General features: G+C 38.6%; 1 protein-coding gene across 1 annotated transcript; it reads right to left on the bottom strand.

Moving 5' to 3' along the window:
- Positions 1-319: 319 nt before the first annotated feature.
- Positions 320-14,817, bottom strand: rab4b (RAB4B, member RAS oncogene family). The gene is made up of 8 exons (XM_036563681.1): positions 14,618-14,817; positions 8,296-8,376; positions 7,675-7,789; positions 7,523-7,585; positions 5,044-5,198; positions 4,203-4,298; positions 3,757-3,932; positions 320-3,328 (listed from the first exon to the last, which is right to left on the bottom strand). Exons 1-7 carry the CDS (start codon positions 14,631-14,633, stop codon positions 3,817-3,819), a joined length of 642 nt encoding a protein of 213 aa, XP_036419574.1. The 5' UTR covers positions 14,634-14,817; the 3' UTR covers positions 320-3,328; positions 3,757-3,816.
- Between the last annotated feature and the right edge of the window lie 1,960 nt (positions 14,818-16,777).

Here is a 16,777-nt window from a genome sequence, read left to right as displayed (position 1 = left end):
CAGCATTGATAATTTAGCGATATGAAAGCAACCAGCAAATGAGAGCATGCTAACTAGTCCTGAATGAGTTTGCCTTCACTTGTGTTATGGTGAAGTGTTCTTTTACAGTTTCTGAGCATAGAAAGAAGGCACAGTTGATAGTTTAACCAGACCAAATGCTTACATCTTCATCACAGTTGAAGTTTAAACACAGTTTTCACACTAAGCAGGCAAAACTGGACTCTTCCTGCACCCGTCTTCAAAGATATTTCATCTGTATTAGTAATAAACAATACTAAGGTAAAAGGATGTTTCTCAGGAAATAAACATTTTCCAAACGAACATAAAGGTGTGTATTCACATTTCTACAGAAGATGAAAGCATATATAAAATGGAATGGACACCAAAGAAACCCTCATTCTTCATGTAACATAAAAAAGCAAACTTTACTTATAATCCTTAAAATTAACAAGCACACTCCCCCCAAAACAATTCAATAGACAAGTTCAATCTTATTTACAGCATAGATGATTCAGATATACAGTATTTATGGATGAACAAAATCACACTGGTTACTAAGCAACAACTGAGTTTCTGCAGTATTTGGGCAACTCTTTGAACTCTAGAGTTCAGAGAGATGTAGTCACAGACACTGCTACCAAAACCAGTTAAATACAGTAACATACAACTCATTTTAGTCGGCTTAGTCAGCAGTACTTTCATGTACCTCAAAGTCAGGCAGTCATATTTAAGATCCTTGTGGTGGTTTAGAACCAGTTTTAAACTCACTTGCCAATGCACACGTGCTAGATTCATGTCAACTTTGTTATTTACTAATCAAGAAATAGTGGTTGGAGTCTGTCCAGTCATTATTATTATTAAGTGGTTTCAACAAAGACAAGCACCATGTCATACAACAGCATTTCAGAATAGTTGAGGCAGAACGATGAACGCACCACCTTCTCGATTAAATGTAACCCTTTCAAAATGATTAAGACTTGGGTTTGCATTGTTAGTGAACTGAGGCTACGTTCTTTGCCAAAGGCACACTGCCTAGTTTATCATAATACATGAAATCTCCTTGCCCAGTGCGTATAGTACATACGTATATACTATATATAGCACATACAGTTATTTCTTCATTTCGGACCACTGAAATGGTGTCGGACTTAGCTCAGTTGTTCTTTAGTAAGGAATGATCCCTCCTTGAATAATTTTCATTACAGCATATATTTAAATTACTATAAATTTTACAATTCTATAGGTACAGTATATAAACAGTCAAAAAAAGTGCACTTGCAGAGAAAAAAAAACAAAAAACAAAAAACAGAAGAACCACCACACATCACAGAGATGGTATTTTTAAAACACAGAGGCTGAAATGGGCTTGACTGTGTTGGTTATGGGGAATGGGGATGCGATTCAGTAAGGTGGGAGAGGGCAGGGCACTGTGCTGGTCATCGCCTGTAATCAGCTGTGTGTTGCCACACCCACAACAAGCCTGTCTGGCAGATCATTAAACTCAGGAATAATACCCTCTTTTAATTAGTCTTGTTTGATCATTCATGTCGGTCAAGTGGCCTTATGAGGATGGTTTCCAGTCACTGCGCTGTGCGATGGTTCTTAGCTCAGCACACAGTGCAAAAATCAGCCTCCGTAATCTTTTGGGATACACAATATACTACAAATATGCACTTTCAGTACTCTAGAAATCACGACTCAGGTTTTTCCATGCATTCTCAATGAACTGCACATAAGCACTTTACTACTGGAATCAACCTCATTAATCGACCTACCTATGCTCCACTCACAAATGTGTTCTTTTGTAGCTACTGTTTTGTGGTTGGAGAAACTTCATAGAACATTGGGAAAAAATCCATTCAACCTAATTTAAAAAAAAATCCTACATTTAGACTGTTATTAATTTCAAATTGTATCTTTAAATTTAAAATGGTATTTATTTTGTGTGTTTGACAAGGCACACACTAACACTGTTAGGCTTGGATATATATTTTTAAATGTATTAATTTGTTTTCAAATTCATCATTTCCAAAATACCTAGTTTCGGTTAGCTACACAATCCAGTTTAGTAGCACAGCATGTTAAACTGGAAATTCAATATTAAACTAGACACCTGAAGTGTGTTACAATAGGTTGAATAAACTGTCAGCGTTCAATAAAGCTTGTCCAAGCTGTTGCTATAAAAGAATGCATTTGTGGGTGGGGCCTTGAGGTCAGTTAGGGTGCTATATTTTTGGGGCCTCTTTACAGCTTTTTTACAGAGAGACTGAGCTGTATGACATAAAGAAATCTCTCACTAAGGCTAAAACAGGAAAATAAAATCAGTCCATTCTGGGCCCAAGAGGCTCGCAGTATGTTGCACGTGAGTAAAAGTTATACAGCTAGCTAATTCAGATTACATTAAATGGACACCAGTTCCATGGAGGAAGAGCAGGGCAAAATGGCTTGTGCAGGTCATCATTAAGATAGCCTTTGTGGCCCAAACTATGCCAGGGCTGCAGTTAACATCTGATATGCACCAGATAAGGGTGACCAAGGGTGTCTCAAGGGCCAGTTCACATGATCTACCATCTCCCCTTGCTTGTGCTTCAAGAATGCTAACTGGAAAATTTCCCTTTAGGTGCTTAGCCAACACAAGGACTTACAGGGTATATAATCATACAAGGCATAAAAGGGAACTTACAGTAAATGCACAACACAGAGTGTCGACTGTACTTTATGAGCAACATTTCCTCAAAGCTGGGGATGTGCGTGGGTATTCATGGAAACAGCAAATGTGTTACTTTCTCCAGCAACCCCTTCAAGTTTGCTCAGCATATTTATTAAGCAGGGGAAAAACCCAAGCACAACTTAAATTATTACTCTTTTTAATCTTGGGATTTGCAATAATTGACTAATGGATGTTAATTTTGTTTAAGACTTTATATCAATAAAGAATATTATTACCTGTGCTTCTCTCTGATTTGTTTTTCCCAGGGCAGAGAGGGGTTGATGGCTGTTTATCTACACAAACAATGTGAGTGTGATTGTGTATATACACATGAAAATCACAGGATAAGGTTAAATCTGCAAGGTCCCTACAAAGCACCCTTCCCCCAGGCCACCAAGGCTGCAGTCTCGCTAGTCAGTCACCTCTACTGGCCATATCTCCCAGCCCCACACACTCGGTCAGGGTCACCACTCCAAGACCAGCCGCGCACTCCCCAAGGTCAGTGGGCGAAGGTTGCAGATGGACTTCATAAGAAACGATCCAGATGTGTCTGGGTGTGGAGGGTTGCAGTGGGACAGAGGAAGGGGAGTTAACCTGCAAACCCAGAGACACCCGGAGCTGAGAGAGATGAGGGAGAGAAGAGAGAGATGTAAGTCTAAATGCATTCAAAAGAGGGATAACTGAATCTTCACTGTATTTTAGGCTCTTCCAGTGTGGTACAAAGCATAAAAACAACACTAGATGAGCAGTTTCAAACTCATTATCTCAGTTCACTTTTTATTACACTATATACTGCAGACCTTACTATCTATTGCCTGAGTTTCTGCAAGTTTGAAAACTGCAGTGATTTTTGATGGCTCCTTATCTTCTAAACTTCATCATTAAGGGCTTTGATTACATTATCTGGGTATTAACTGTACACTACAGCCTGTAGCTTTTCCCAGTGTAAATCTGTGAAGCACTAAAAGAGGGTAGGACATTAAGGTAATACTCAATTTAATTAAAGACTGGACAGTGAAGCACTGCATTTGAAGGTCTGCATTCACCTAAAGCGGGGGAGGTAATGTGTAGAGAGTCAGGGAGTGGGAAGGGAACGGGGCCGACCCCTAGCAGTTACACTGCTGCTTGGTCTGTGCAGCAGATCCCCGCGGCTGCCTCAACTGCCTCAGAGATGCATCACCATACTGAATACCAGAGCCCATTCGTTCAGGATCCAGTTCACCTGTACGTGTACACACACACCCAAACACACAAAGATGAGGGACAGACATACAAGATCAAACACCGATCAACAAAGGTTTCTCTGTTTCCTTACACTCTCAGCTGCTTATATAACGGGATTAAATCATAATCACATACAAAGAGTTCTCTGAATATAGAATTTCAACTACAATTGTTCATCATCAAATATTATCCTGATAAAGAGGCATTAGGAAACATCTGTAACCATTCTGGACGGATCTCTTTTAGCTTCTGTAGATTTTTCTCTTACCAGACTCTATCTTGTTAAGAATTGTGCGGGCACATTTAAGAAAGGCCTCCTCCACATTTTCCCCAGTCAAAGCACTTGTCTCCAAAAACATCAACTCTATGGCAAAAAAGGCAAGTAACAATCAGTAAATGAAATGACTGAGAAGAGGTCTATCTGTCCTGCTTGAAAAGTACAAGTAATAACACAGATTGACCCATCTTTGAAAATTCACCCAACACAGTGTTTCATGCAAAACCATTAAATCAAAGTCTTCCAATAAACTCAACACTATTAAATAAAATACAAGATGCAAATACATTTCAGGTCAAATCCAAACCCGCTCTTCAAGAATTACCCTCTTGATCACATTTAATGTAGCTAATAGGGAACAAAATTTTTGGGTGGACAAAAGTAACCACAACCTACATCTTGTTGTTGCTGATACTGATACCAATAAAATATAGTTGTTTTTTTTTTTGCATTTCAAACAAAGTTCACAGTACAATCCATAAGAAGTACAGCAAGCAAGCAAGACCGGTTCAAACTCTAAATATGCTAACTGCATCATATGCTTTAGGCTATATAAATCTTTGGAATAATGAATTTTCAAATTTGGATTAGTGGTACTGAAAGTCTTTGGTGCATTTCTGCCTTGCTATATTGCAAACCACTGGTAATCTCACTACTGGACCGATAATAATAATGAAATTTTCAGATTTATCTGCAAATAACATAAGCCACTAATATATTGTACACCCTTACTAGCTAACTAATGTTTTCAGGAGCATCTGTGAATAGTTGGATTTGGGAAGTAACTAAACTTTGATCTCAAAGAACCAAAATGGCATTATTGGGTGCTCACCGTTTTCTTGAGCAAAGCGAGACGCTTCTAGGAATGTGACCTCACGATCTGCATCCAGATCCTTCTTGTTCCCACACAGGATGATGACAATGTTGGGGCTGGCCAATGTCCGTGCATCAGTCAGCCAGTTAGTCAGAGCGTTGTAGGTCTCTCGACTAACGAGACACAGACACAACAAAATATGAGCCATACTGCTTAAAATTAATTCTGCCATTTTGATTCACTGCTTCCTTCACCCAGGAAAATGCAAAGAAAACTTTCTCCTTCTGCCACTCTCTCTCTCATCTGGGAATGTTTTACACTAGATGTTAGAACATTGCTGTGAGGGTTTCATTGCATTCAGCCGCAAGAGCATTAGTGAGGTCAGGTACTGGTGTAAGATGATTAGTGCTCTACTCCAACTCATGGTAAAGGTGTTGGATGGTGCTCCGTCACTCCAGAGAACGCAGTTCCACTGCTCCATAGCCTAGTGCTGGGAGGCTTTATACCGCTCTAGCTGACACTTGGTACTTGGCATGGTAAGCTTAGGCTCATGTGCAGCTGCTCTAGAGCATCACAACTACTGGAAATGCTTTTCTGAGGAGATTACACGAGCTATGTGTTTAAGAATGAGAACGGAGAGGACTCACTTATTTTTACATTATTATAAAAGGTACCTAACCTAAAAGCTACCTAACTTTTCCACAAAAGATGTTGGTTGTTCGGTGGAGCAGTTTTCATTTTCAGAGAGGAGCAAGCTTCACATGGTCTACATTATTAGAAGCCTACTGGCACATGCAGCTTCAGCAATGGATGGGCGAGCAGTATAAAGAAGGTAAAAACCGTTTTTGAACAGAAAAGAGTGATGTTACCTTAGTTAGCTTTGTAGTCATGCAGGTAACTTTCAAAGAAAAGCTTGTAGACCTTGTAAAGCTTGCTCCTCTCTGGAAATGAAAACTGCTCCACCAAACAAATGATGTCTTTAGGTAAATACCTTAATATTGATGTAAAAATAAGCAGGTCTTCTACATCAGAGACAATGTAAAGGACAAATGTCTCTACATTCTTATTCGTAAACACTGCTGCTGCTGTAATGTTTTTTCCTACTATGATGACCCCTGTGGCATGGAAAACAGAAGTGTGAAAAAGGGTTTATTGGTGCTGAAAAGATGAATCCACTTATTGAAAAGAGTGTCTAGATACTTTTGGATAGAGTCATAGTTGGACAGCTTGCATGCAGTATTAATTAGGTTAATATTGTAAATGGTTAGTGCTGAACTATACCTCATTTTTGTATAGATTAGTCATCATTATTTCAAAACTTTCTGACTAAATGATTGAGACACCTGAATGTTTTAAAAAAATAAAACAGTTAAATAATCTGTGACTGACTCATCTTGCACCATACATTTCTCTGTCAGGAAACTTGTTTTGACTGAGTCATCACTCACCATGGTAACCATAAGACCATGCTGACGGCAAGGATAAGAGAATGTTTTAAGAGAATATTTTTTCATGAGCAAGGCATTGGGTGCACGCTTGGGCTGCAGCTGTTAACTCACACACATACATCCTTTCTTTATTGAACAATACCACAACACACTTAATCCAACACTCTAGTTCCTCCCCTCCCTCAGCCTTCGTCTTCGAGTTTCTGCTCGCAGCCCAGTCAATGCAATAGACAAGATATAATAGACTAGATCTCTTCTGGGCTGCTGCCTGCCTGAAGATGACACTTTATTACAATCCTGTCACTCTACATCACGCCGTTCCCTCCATCTCTATTACTAAGACAGCGCAAAGGGGACCCAGAGCTTATCAAATAAAGCACTACTGCCACCCTCTAGATATGTTACTGCCATAGAAGTGAACAGGTGGTTCTACCTACGTCTCAATAATTCCATGCAGTTTTGCACCCCTAGATCCCTCACATGCTAGTGTTTAATTATGTAAAATGTCAGGCAAAAGTAACCTTGCATTGGAGTAACAATGCTTTCAGATTTTATATGATAAGATTTGTTGCTATTTTTGATATTCCATGTGTTGAAAATGACTTCAATTCTTCAGAGACTGGATACGTGTATGTGCAGAATAAAACGTTTTCAGTGCCCACTGTGATAATCCTCTATCAAAATTAATTACAATAAAAAAATAAATAAATAAACAAAATATTTTTAAAATTTATAAGCAATCAGCAAAAGTACTGTCATTTGACCATGGATGCATGCATAGCATAACCACCTCCTCCTCCTCCTCGCCCACTTTACTCTGATCAGTTGCACTTACGAGGCCTAGTCTTGACAATGGTTTCCATGAAAGACAGTAAATAAGAGACCCACAGAAGACACAGAGGGGTGTATCTGCAATCCTATTTTAAATTTCAATTCAATGCATTATTTTTTTTCTCAGTGCTAAACTGAAATCGCTTGGTGATCTACTAGTTCAGGTTCAGGTAGACTAAACCTAAACCCAAAAGTGACCCTTGATGGTTCTCTCTTACCTTGTGATGTCATAGACAAGAAGTGCCCCAGCTGCCCCACGGTAATAGCTGCGAGTCACTGACCTATGAAAAATCACAAATAGATTAGATTATTCAATATCCAACAGTATTAAGACTTGCCATCACCCACAGCAATTAATAATATGGTTTACCTGAAGCGTTCCTGCCCTGCCGTGTCCCAGATCTGCAGTTTGACTGTTTTGCCACCAACGTTGACGACTCTGGAGCCAAATTCCACGCCGATAGTGTGATTGGAGTCTTGTTTGACTGAAACATCATACATTGTTACTTCATTTGCCTTAATTGTTAAAGTATTAAGTTGTCTATTCTTCTTTATGCTGAATCAATTTGAGATTCAGTTTAAAATAAATATTTGGCCAGACTTAATTTTGCTCATGGATCATTAAAAAGCTGCACAACGCTAACTGGTCCACAGAACCTTTCCGCTGTTAAGCCATGTTTTTTCATCTTTTAGGTGAATGAAAGACAGAGTTCGCTATGATCAATTTCTACATTTCTGCATAGAACATGTCAGCAGGGAATTTGCTATGCTACCTGACGGTGCACTTTTCACTCGCCTTTTTAGATGATCTCACTTTAAGTGCCTTATTCACATTTCAGAAGCATTCAAAACTACTGTTCCTTCAAAGAGCTTAACAGACAAGGCCTTTCTCTCATGTTGCTGACACTTAAGGGAATTAAAGGTCATTATTTAATTAAAGCCTCAGAGTGTGAGAATGTGTGTGTGTAGTAAAGTATCAGTAAGCCCTTACACTTGTTCTCGATGAACTGGTGAAGGAGGCAGGATTTTCCAGTCCCTGCGCTGCCAATCACAAGGAACTTGAACAGGAAATCTGAAACCATAAGAGAGAGATCAGAGAACAGAGAGGAAGAAAAAGGCAGAGAGAAGAGAGATGAGAGAAAGAGCAGGGGAGAAAAAAAAATCAATAAGACAATCGCAGATAGAGAGTGCTAGAAGCCTGTCTTTGTTCTACCTCCAACCAGTTTATTATCTAAGGATCATCCTTCAATCTTTCTCTACCTTTATTGTATACATTTTTTTTTACTTTTTTGTGAGGTCTGATACAATAACTTTACTCCACACAATAAACGGTGCTTTAGAGATGAACTTTTCGTTCCCTGAAGAACCTCTCAGTGGTTAGTGCTTTACAGGAACACTTCAGTATTTTTCAACCTAATCTCTATCTTCCACATCAGTAACATATGGTCGATTACCATGGACAATAATTTTACATGTACTTACTCCAAGAACAGAAACCCTGTTGACTCAGAACCTGCTCATAACAATGAGAAACCAATGAGCAATGTCTTTAGAGTTAGTTTCTGTTCTAAGTACAGAGACCTATATAAATTCTCTGTGGTAACTGAATTTTGCTAGAGATTTATACATACAAAAGTGTGTGTGTGTGTGTGTGTGTGTATGTTTATATATATATATATATATATATATATATATATACACATACATATACATACACACACATATATATATATATATATTTTTTTTTAAGAGTGCATGCTTTTAGGTTTCTAGATGCTGAGCAGTTTACGGTGTTAAGCTGCTACTTCTTTTGGGTGGGGAATTTGTTTTTGAAACCTCGCACTGACAATCTCACGGCAGGTAAACAAGCAAATAGGTCACAATCTGTCACAATGAAATTTTAGCTGACAATTAATTGCCTTAGCAACTACAATGAACATGGTCTTTTTTGTTCACTGTATATTAACGTACACACCTAAAGCTGACTGATTAGCTAACCTGTTTAAAACAAACATTACTTACTGCTGCCCTCTTAAAATGTCACAGCACCAGTCTGAAGTCAGAATTATTGTTGTTTTCCTAGAATTTATGACATGCTTCAATTAAATAAATTTTCTGCTCTCTTTTATTTACATGTATTTGCAGCAACTGAATGGATGAAGAAACACCCAATTCACATTGTGTTTGTTGCAATACAATACTGACATATGACTGTAAAAGCTAACAATTGTGTAAAATAACTGCAATCAGCTCAAATAACTGCAATCAGACTATTATTTAATAACAACTGTGACAGGCCTACAAGCCAAGGTCTTAGTATTGTTCCAAACAATGGCACTACACTATCATTTAGTGACTTAACTATCTAGGCTACAGCAGAATAGAAGTTCGTACAGATGTAATATAGAGAAGTTTTGGGAAGCAGTTTGGTAGTTTCAGGAAGTTAGTACTGTGACCGAAACCAACCATGAACGGTAACGAAAAGAGCAGAACAGAAAAGCAACAAGCTGGCAGCCTTGTGGGTAAAGTGCTGAAGCAGATCCCTAAATAACACATTCACAATCCGTCACGTTTTGCCATGACAAAAAACAGTACCACTGTTTACCACTGACAACAGCAAGTGACATCATGTTAGTAGCACACTAAAGGGGTACGCAGATGTGGTGGCAGGCTGAAACTGACTTGAAATCTTGACCCCACCCACGCAGCTGAGCACAGGGTCGAGGTGCCGACCTGCCTGAGCATGGCCTGTCCCAAAAGCCCTTTTACTGATAGAGGAGGGATCTGTGTGTGTAGGCCGGGCAGCCGCTCAACCACAAGGCTCTGAACACAGGCAGGATTCATTCCACCAGCGGATGTGGCCAGCAGCAGTTTAAATAGACAACAGGGCCCAAGACGGACATGGACAGCATGACATTGAGAGGAGAATAGTTACGCTACAAATGAGCGAGACAATGGTTAATGTTTTTATCCTTTTGGGACCCTTGTACTCGAGGCAGACTACAAGTGTTTGAAATGCACCTTCTTTTTACCTATACATCTGCTGCTGCTGCTACACACAATAATACTGATTATCTGTGCCTTATTCTTGTGTATAATTAACAAAGCACTAAAGTTTGTCATTTGGGAAAGAGTTTGGAATAAATGAGAGCGACAGACAGGGACATTTATATTTACTGGTGGGCAATATAGCAAAAATACATAACAGACATTTTTATGATACACGGTATGCATCTCAATATTTATTTTCTGAGGTATGATAATTTGTAACAGGCATAATCCCCCAGCAGTGCCACGTTTATAAAACTATGATCAAAAAATAGGAGTACAATTATTTTTATTTAACATTTCATATACTGTGCAGCACTAATACAGTCAAACAAGAATAATTATGTAATTATGCTCCAAGTAGAGAAACATGCAGTTGGTCCTTGAACTGACAATGTTCACGTATCGTGCCATATTGTGACCTAATTTATCACAATACTATAAAACATTATTATAATACTCACTCCTAATTTATTATAACTTTTTTTGGCATTATGGTGCTTTTTGACCCTCAAAACAGAGTTTCATATTTAGGATTAATTCTCAACACCAGCTGAATGACGTGAATAAACAAGTTTAGCAGAAAAAGATTGTTTTGACACCTCTGTAAACTTACGAAGGGACTCTATTTTGTGCACAGACAATATTAGTATGTGTTGTCCAGCAGTGAAAAGGAATGCACCTCCCACTGAGCTGTCAGTTCATACCAAATATATAAACCTTTATGATACAATATGCAGCCTATATGACATCAGGCAATGTGCGAAACATGGGTTTCAAAACTTCAAATGAGATCTCGGCAATTGTTTCAATTGTTTGCTCAAACGGTTCAAATGATTTGGTACGAGCATTAATAAAACTGAGAGTAACAGCAAATGTGTAAAACATTTCTCTTCACACTCTGCATTTCAAAAACCATTTACATCAGCTTACGTTTGAGGTTAACTGCTTTTAAACCTCTAAATCCCTCTGTTAGCATTGCAGCAAATGAAGTCCACTACATTGCTCTAAAGTTGCAGTCACTTAAAGTAAATAATTAGTCAAGATTTCAAACATAAAATTAAACTAGCCTGGATAATCATACTTTAAATTTCTAACAGAATGAAACAATTATAGGAGAAATCCCTTTTATATTAACTTTGTTGTCACTAAGTCACTTTGTGAAAAGGACCTATGCATAAAACTGGAACAAATTCTTTACTCGTCTGTGTTATTTAACCAACTGAACCAACATCCTGTCTATAAGCAATGAACTTAGTGTGTTATGGGTTGTTTATTGTGTGCGAGTGTATGTGTGTTCTGACAACATGACCTTAAACTTTCCTTCATGGAAAATCAAAAGGTGCAAGTGTACTCATACCCTCCTTCATCAACAATGGCCTTCCTCACCATCCACTGTATGAGCCTTAAATGACCGATAAAGGAGATATAATAGTTTCTTATAACTACGTCTGTGCTTATATAGTGCAAACGTACTGCTGCGTGCACTACTTACGTACTGAGTGCACTACTTCCCTTTCTTAGGACGTGGGGGGAGGGGAAATCATTTCAATCACATAGTTTATCAGGTCTAATGTGCACGCTTGAGTAGCTGCGTTTTTACTGACGTTTGTACAACAGCGTATCATAAACCTTGACAAATCTAATTCACGTTCCCTATTTTAACATGCCCAGGCTCATGAAACAATGATAAAGTTCTTATCTCTCTGCACACTCAAACAAATGGTAAGGTATTTGAATAACTGGTGTGCAACGAAAGGGGATTTCCATGCTTTCAATGATGAGACAGCATCAGAGTGACTGTGTGTGCCCTACTTAAGTTTCCTATGGCTGTTCAGCACAGAACATTTGTGAGACATGTGTGAGACACGTAGCTCTGACAAACAACTTTTGAGCTTTTACTGAAAACATCCTCTTTACAGTGACTAAAAGAGGATTCCTAGTAAGTAAACACGCAAGAAGAGTGTTATTCGAGCCTGACTCTAGAGTCACAGGTCAGTTGGTTCAGAAGAATGAACCACGATGACACACAACATAAGAGAAAGAAGTGAACCACAGGGCATATTTTGCTGCATCCGCATAAGGCACACCAAGTGCTGGGCGGTATTGATAAACCTCAATATTATGACATTCTTCCAAATACATGACATTTTTTAGTGTATCCGAAGATACTTAACTAAGTATTTAAGTTAATGAACTTGTACTTCTTCAGTATTAGTACTTTAGACTAAAAAGAATCTTGCAATCCCAAAACAGCAACAGATGTTTTAAATGGATCACTTTGTTCAATATTATTCTCTTAAAACTACACCTTAAACACTATTGAACATGACACAAAAAACTCATTTCCAGAAAGGAAATATTTATTTTATATATTTTAAACTGCTCTTTCCAAGTAATTGGAAGCACACAGTATTAGACACAAAGGCCACACAGGGCAGATGTGTGGAATAATATGTTATGGTTATTTATTAGGTACCACTGAACTGAAAATCATCACCCTGGCACCGCTAAAGATAACTATCGCCAAGCATTAGATTTACTGACATTGCACAATAAGTGAATCATGCATACTGTGCATAAACTGAATAGATCAATAGGACAATTCCAGCACATGAGAGAGCCATACACCATTCACTATCTGCATAAAGCATAAGAGCAGAAGGAACAGAAGGAAAAGCGCTCAATTTCAGTAAGAGAGGAAGGGGGTTGGGGGGGTTGAGCAACCTGAAACGGACATCACCATGAATATTTCATCATACTACAGTGCAAACACATTAGGCAATAAATTAGACACAAGATGGGCAAGAAAACAGAGACAACCTATATGGATTTCAAAGTGACTTGATCTCACATAGATCTGAATTAAGGCCTTTTAATGAGGCAGATAACAATGTGAAATCCAATACAATCTCAATGGATTTTTCAATCAATAACTTTGCATATAAATGATCCCCACTTGACTTTGACACTAGATAGTATTTACTAATGGTATAACAATTATGCTATACTACTGAAAAATCACCTCTGATGGAAAATACTGTCAATTAATAAAAAGCTAGAAATATGGGCATCAAGTGTTGTATTATTTATATTAACATAAAAAATGACTTTTAATAAAAGTAGTCTTTTTCTACAAAACATTAATTGGTGTAATATATAATTGCAGTGCTGTGGAATGTTACACCTATATATATATATATATATATATATATATATATATATATATATATGTGTGTGTGTGTGTGTGTGTGTGTGTGTGTATATATATATATATATATATATATATACACACACACACACACACGTAGATTAAACATTTCTGCAACTACCAAGTTCAAATAATCAGACAGGTAAGGTAGCTCTCCAATGTGGGAAAGATTCCAGTACTGACCTTTCCACACTTGATCTTTACCACATCAGAGCTACAAACGCCCCCCTGCTTCGAGCAATACCAGGAACAAACAGTTTCAAAATGATTTCTCTGTCTTAGATCAGTCGTGTGATTCATCTACCGCAGAAAAGCAACCACACTTAAGAGAGACGCGTAAGCACAAGCTTGCTTCAAACGGCGTAGGTGCTGTTATGAATGATTCAGAACCGTATTAAACTAACTCGAGGACAGTGTGCTGTTCACAACACTGGACTTCATGTCCAGTTTTGACATTAATGATGTTAGCGAGGATGGTGATGTAACGTTAACATTAGCTTATTTAGCTAACTAACATACTTGGCCCAGCTAGTTTGGAGTGAACAGCTGTTACACTGGATGTTTGTACAGCTATCAAGCTAATTAACTAGCGCATAACGAATTACAGACTGATGCGCTATTACAATGTCAGCTCTATCAAAAAGAAAATGTGCACTTGAAAAAGGTGAAGAAGAAACAAAACATAATGGACTACACCGCCCAGCCAGACTACAAAATTATCACCCGCAAAACAACTGTCGTTAGCTTAACCTAGCTGGCTAGCTTGATTGCTAGCTTCCATTTTGGAAGCGGATGCAGTGTTGAAATCATCAATCCGCCAAAAGCTCTCTCACTGTAGAGGAACAGGGTCTGAATGAATGGTGTATATGGACTCCTGCAACATACACTATAGACACCTGAAGGCAGGCCTGTTGTCTTATCTGGTGAACCAGCTGTCAAAAACTACAGATTTATGTTGATGTGTCAGTAAGCTAGCAGGCTAACAGTTCAGCTAGCCCATCTGCAGTAGCCTATTCGCATGAGCGGACTGCCTAGCTAAAGTGTGCAACATTACCGTATGTCTCTGACATGTCGACCCCGCTGTGAAACGACCTGGACTCAGCTGGGCTCTGGTAATAGTTTTGTGTTTTTCCTTCCACACAATACTTTGTTGTTACTCCGTTTCCAGTGCTGTTAGCCAGCAGGCTAGCTACCTTCCCTACCACCGCCACACCGCTCACTGTTCCACCACTACCTGTGTTCAACTTGCGAATGAATCATTCCTGTGAACTGATTCTTTTCGGCCGAACCGATTCCTAAGAGCTAACCGAATAGAAATGGTTTTGTAGCACAACTCGATGTTTACATCCTCGTAGGCTGAAGACTCATAATACAATTCCAACTATCGTTCAGACTTTAAATGAATGGTTCAACGTAAAATTTTGTACAAAAATTCCCACTTAAAAGTTGGTGAATATATGTTGGTCATCGAAGTTTGCTTAGTTTTGCAGTGGAGCTACCAGGCTAATCTAGCGAGCTAACAGGTGATGAAAGACTATGGATATTTATATTCGCTATATTAGCCTTGTAGCTCTACTGCGAAACTAAAGAAGCAAACTTTGGGCACCAGTCATGTCTTTGCCAAGTAAGCTAACCTAACTAACTTAGTGTTGTCCGGGGTTGGGGAGAAATTGTACATTAGATTTTTCCGTAAACTATTTTAATCTTATAGAATCATAAAATAAAGTGCTACACTGGGACACATTAAGAACCTCTTCATCGTATATGAAATGCGAGTAAAGTTGACTTGATTTGTGAATCAAAGAATCGTTGAATCCGTAGTTGGGTTGATTGAACCGGACAGTTCATAAGAATCGGTTCGTACAAACTGAATCAAACTTGCCATCAACACGTCAAACCGCGACTGCGTCATTACGCAGATTTAGAACCACTCCGAGCTGATCTGAGATCAGTTCAGTTCAGAGACTTGCATACAGGTCACTAATGTCACAGCTCATCCGCAGGCGCTGGATCAGCCTAACTTTAGTTTAACTTCAGGGCGTAGTTGAGTACAGGTTTAGTAATATATAAACAGTGTGAAAGTTTCAAAATATACATTTCATAGTTATGACTGTTTCTGGTACATAAACTCTGGTACACGAATTTCATAAGTAGACAGTAAGATAAAAAAGTAGGATGTGGATACTTTGATATGTTAAGCTACAACTTGAACCGTATTAAATAACATATTTAGTAGAGAAAAAAGTGCAAGTCTGCATTAATGCGTTCTAAAACATTTTGACAAGCAATACTGTAATTCTTTAGCTGACCACATGGTGGCAGTTAAACCATAGATAATCTTTCTCTTTCCCACACAGAACTCTTATATGAGATGCTGCTCTCTTCTACTAGTGAATGGCTACAGCACTCCCTCATTTAGTGTTTAACATGTTTCCCTGTAGGCCTGATTATTTAGTCCATAAGCCAATGACTAGGACAGATAAACTATATTGTACTATGTCAATGGCCATCTCATAAAGAAATGCATACTGATTCTTCAAACAGTATTACTGATCTCACCAAAACATGATAGAAAAACTGGTGTTGATGAATAAAATAATGAAAACATCATAATTTGTGACAGAGAAACAGATCTCCCGATATCTCCTATACACACATTCTTCTGCTGCACACACACATACACAGTCACAGGGCTCCTGTCATACAGGACCGCCCAGGGGCAACAGGTGATAAATTACAGAGCCCCTCTGCCACTATCTCTGTGGTTTCCTCCCTTTCTTTGTACTCCTGAGGCAGATCCCCTCTCCCCAAACCTCTTCAGCTCTTTTTAAAAGCTTTTTGTCTCAGAGATTAAAAGGAGGAGGAAGCGTCGTGTGAGGGCACGGATGTTTTCTTAAGGTTGTCTAAACTTAAAATGAAGGAGGCAGAAAGAGAGGGGCGCTCTTCATGCCCTGCCACACTGGAGAAGACTGAAGACCCGACTTCAGTACGAGGCTGTGACACCTTAAGGCTGCCATTGTTTGGACTGCAAAAGCAGCCATGCCATTGACCTTGGACATTCCGTTAACACACGAGACAGATCAGAGCCAAGTGAGTGCACACACACACACACACATATATATATATATATATGTGTGTGTGTGTGAATATATACATATGTATTTATTTTTTCGAATTGGGTTCCAGTTTTACTCATGTTTCGTGAGACTAATAG

The sequence above is a fragment of the Colossoma macropomum genome, unplaced genomic scaffold, assembly GCF_904425465.1.
Source record: "Colossoma macropomum unplaced genomic scaffold, Colossoma_macropomum, whole genome shotgun sequence".
Classification (NCBI taxonomy): Eukaryota; Metazoa; Chordata; class Actinopteri; order Characiformes; family Serrasalmidae; genus Colossoma; species Colossoma macropomum.
This window is presented reverse-complemented; position numbering and strand designations above follow the sequence as displayed.

Coding starts and splice junctions, on each gene's coding strand:
- rab4b (XM_036563681.1), bottom strand. Junction 4,299..5,043: donor TCGCTTTGCTCAAGAAAACG/GTGAGCACCCAA, acceptor TTTTTGCCATAG/AGTTGATGTTTTTGGAGACA. Junction 3,933..4,202: donor TCTTAACAAGATAGAGTCTG/GTAAGAGAAAAA, acceptor GTACACGTACAG/GTGAACTGGATCCTGAACGA.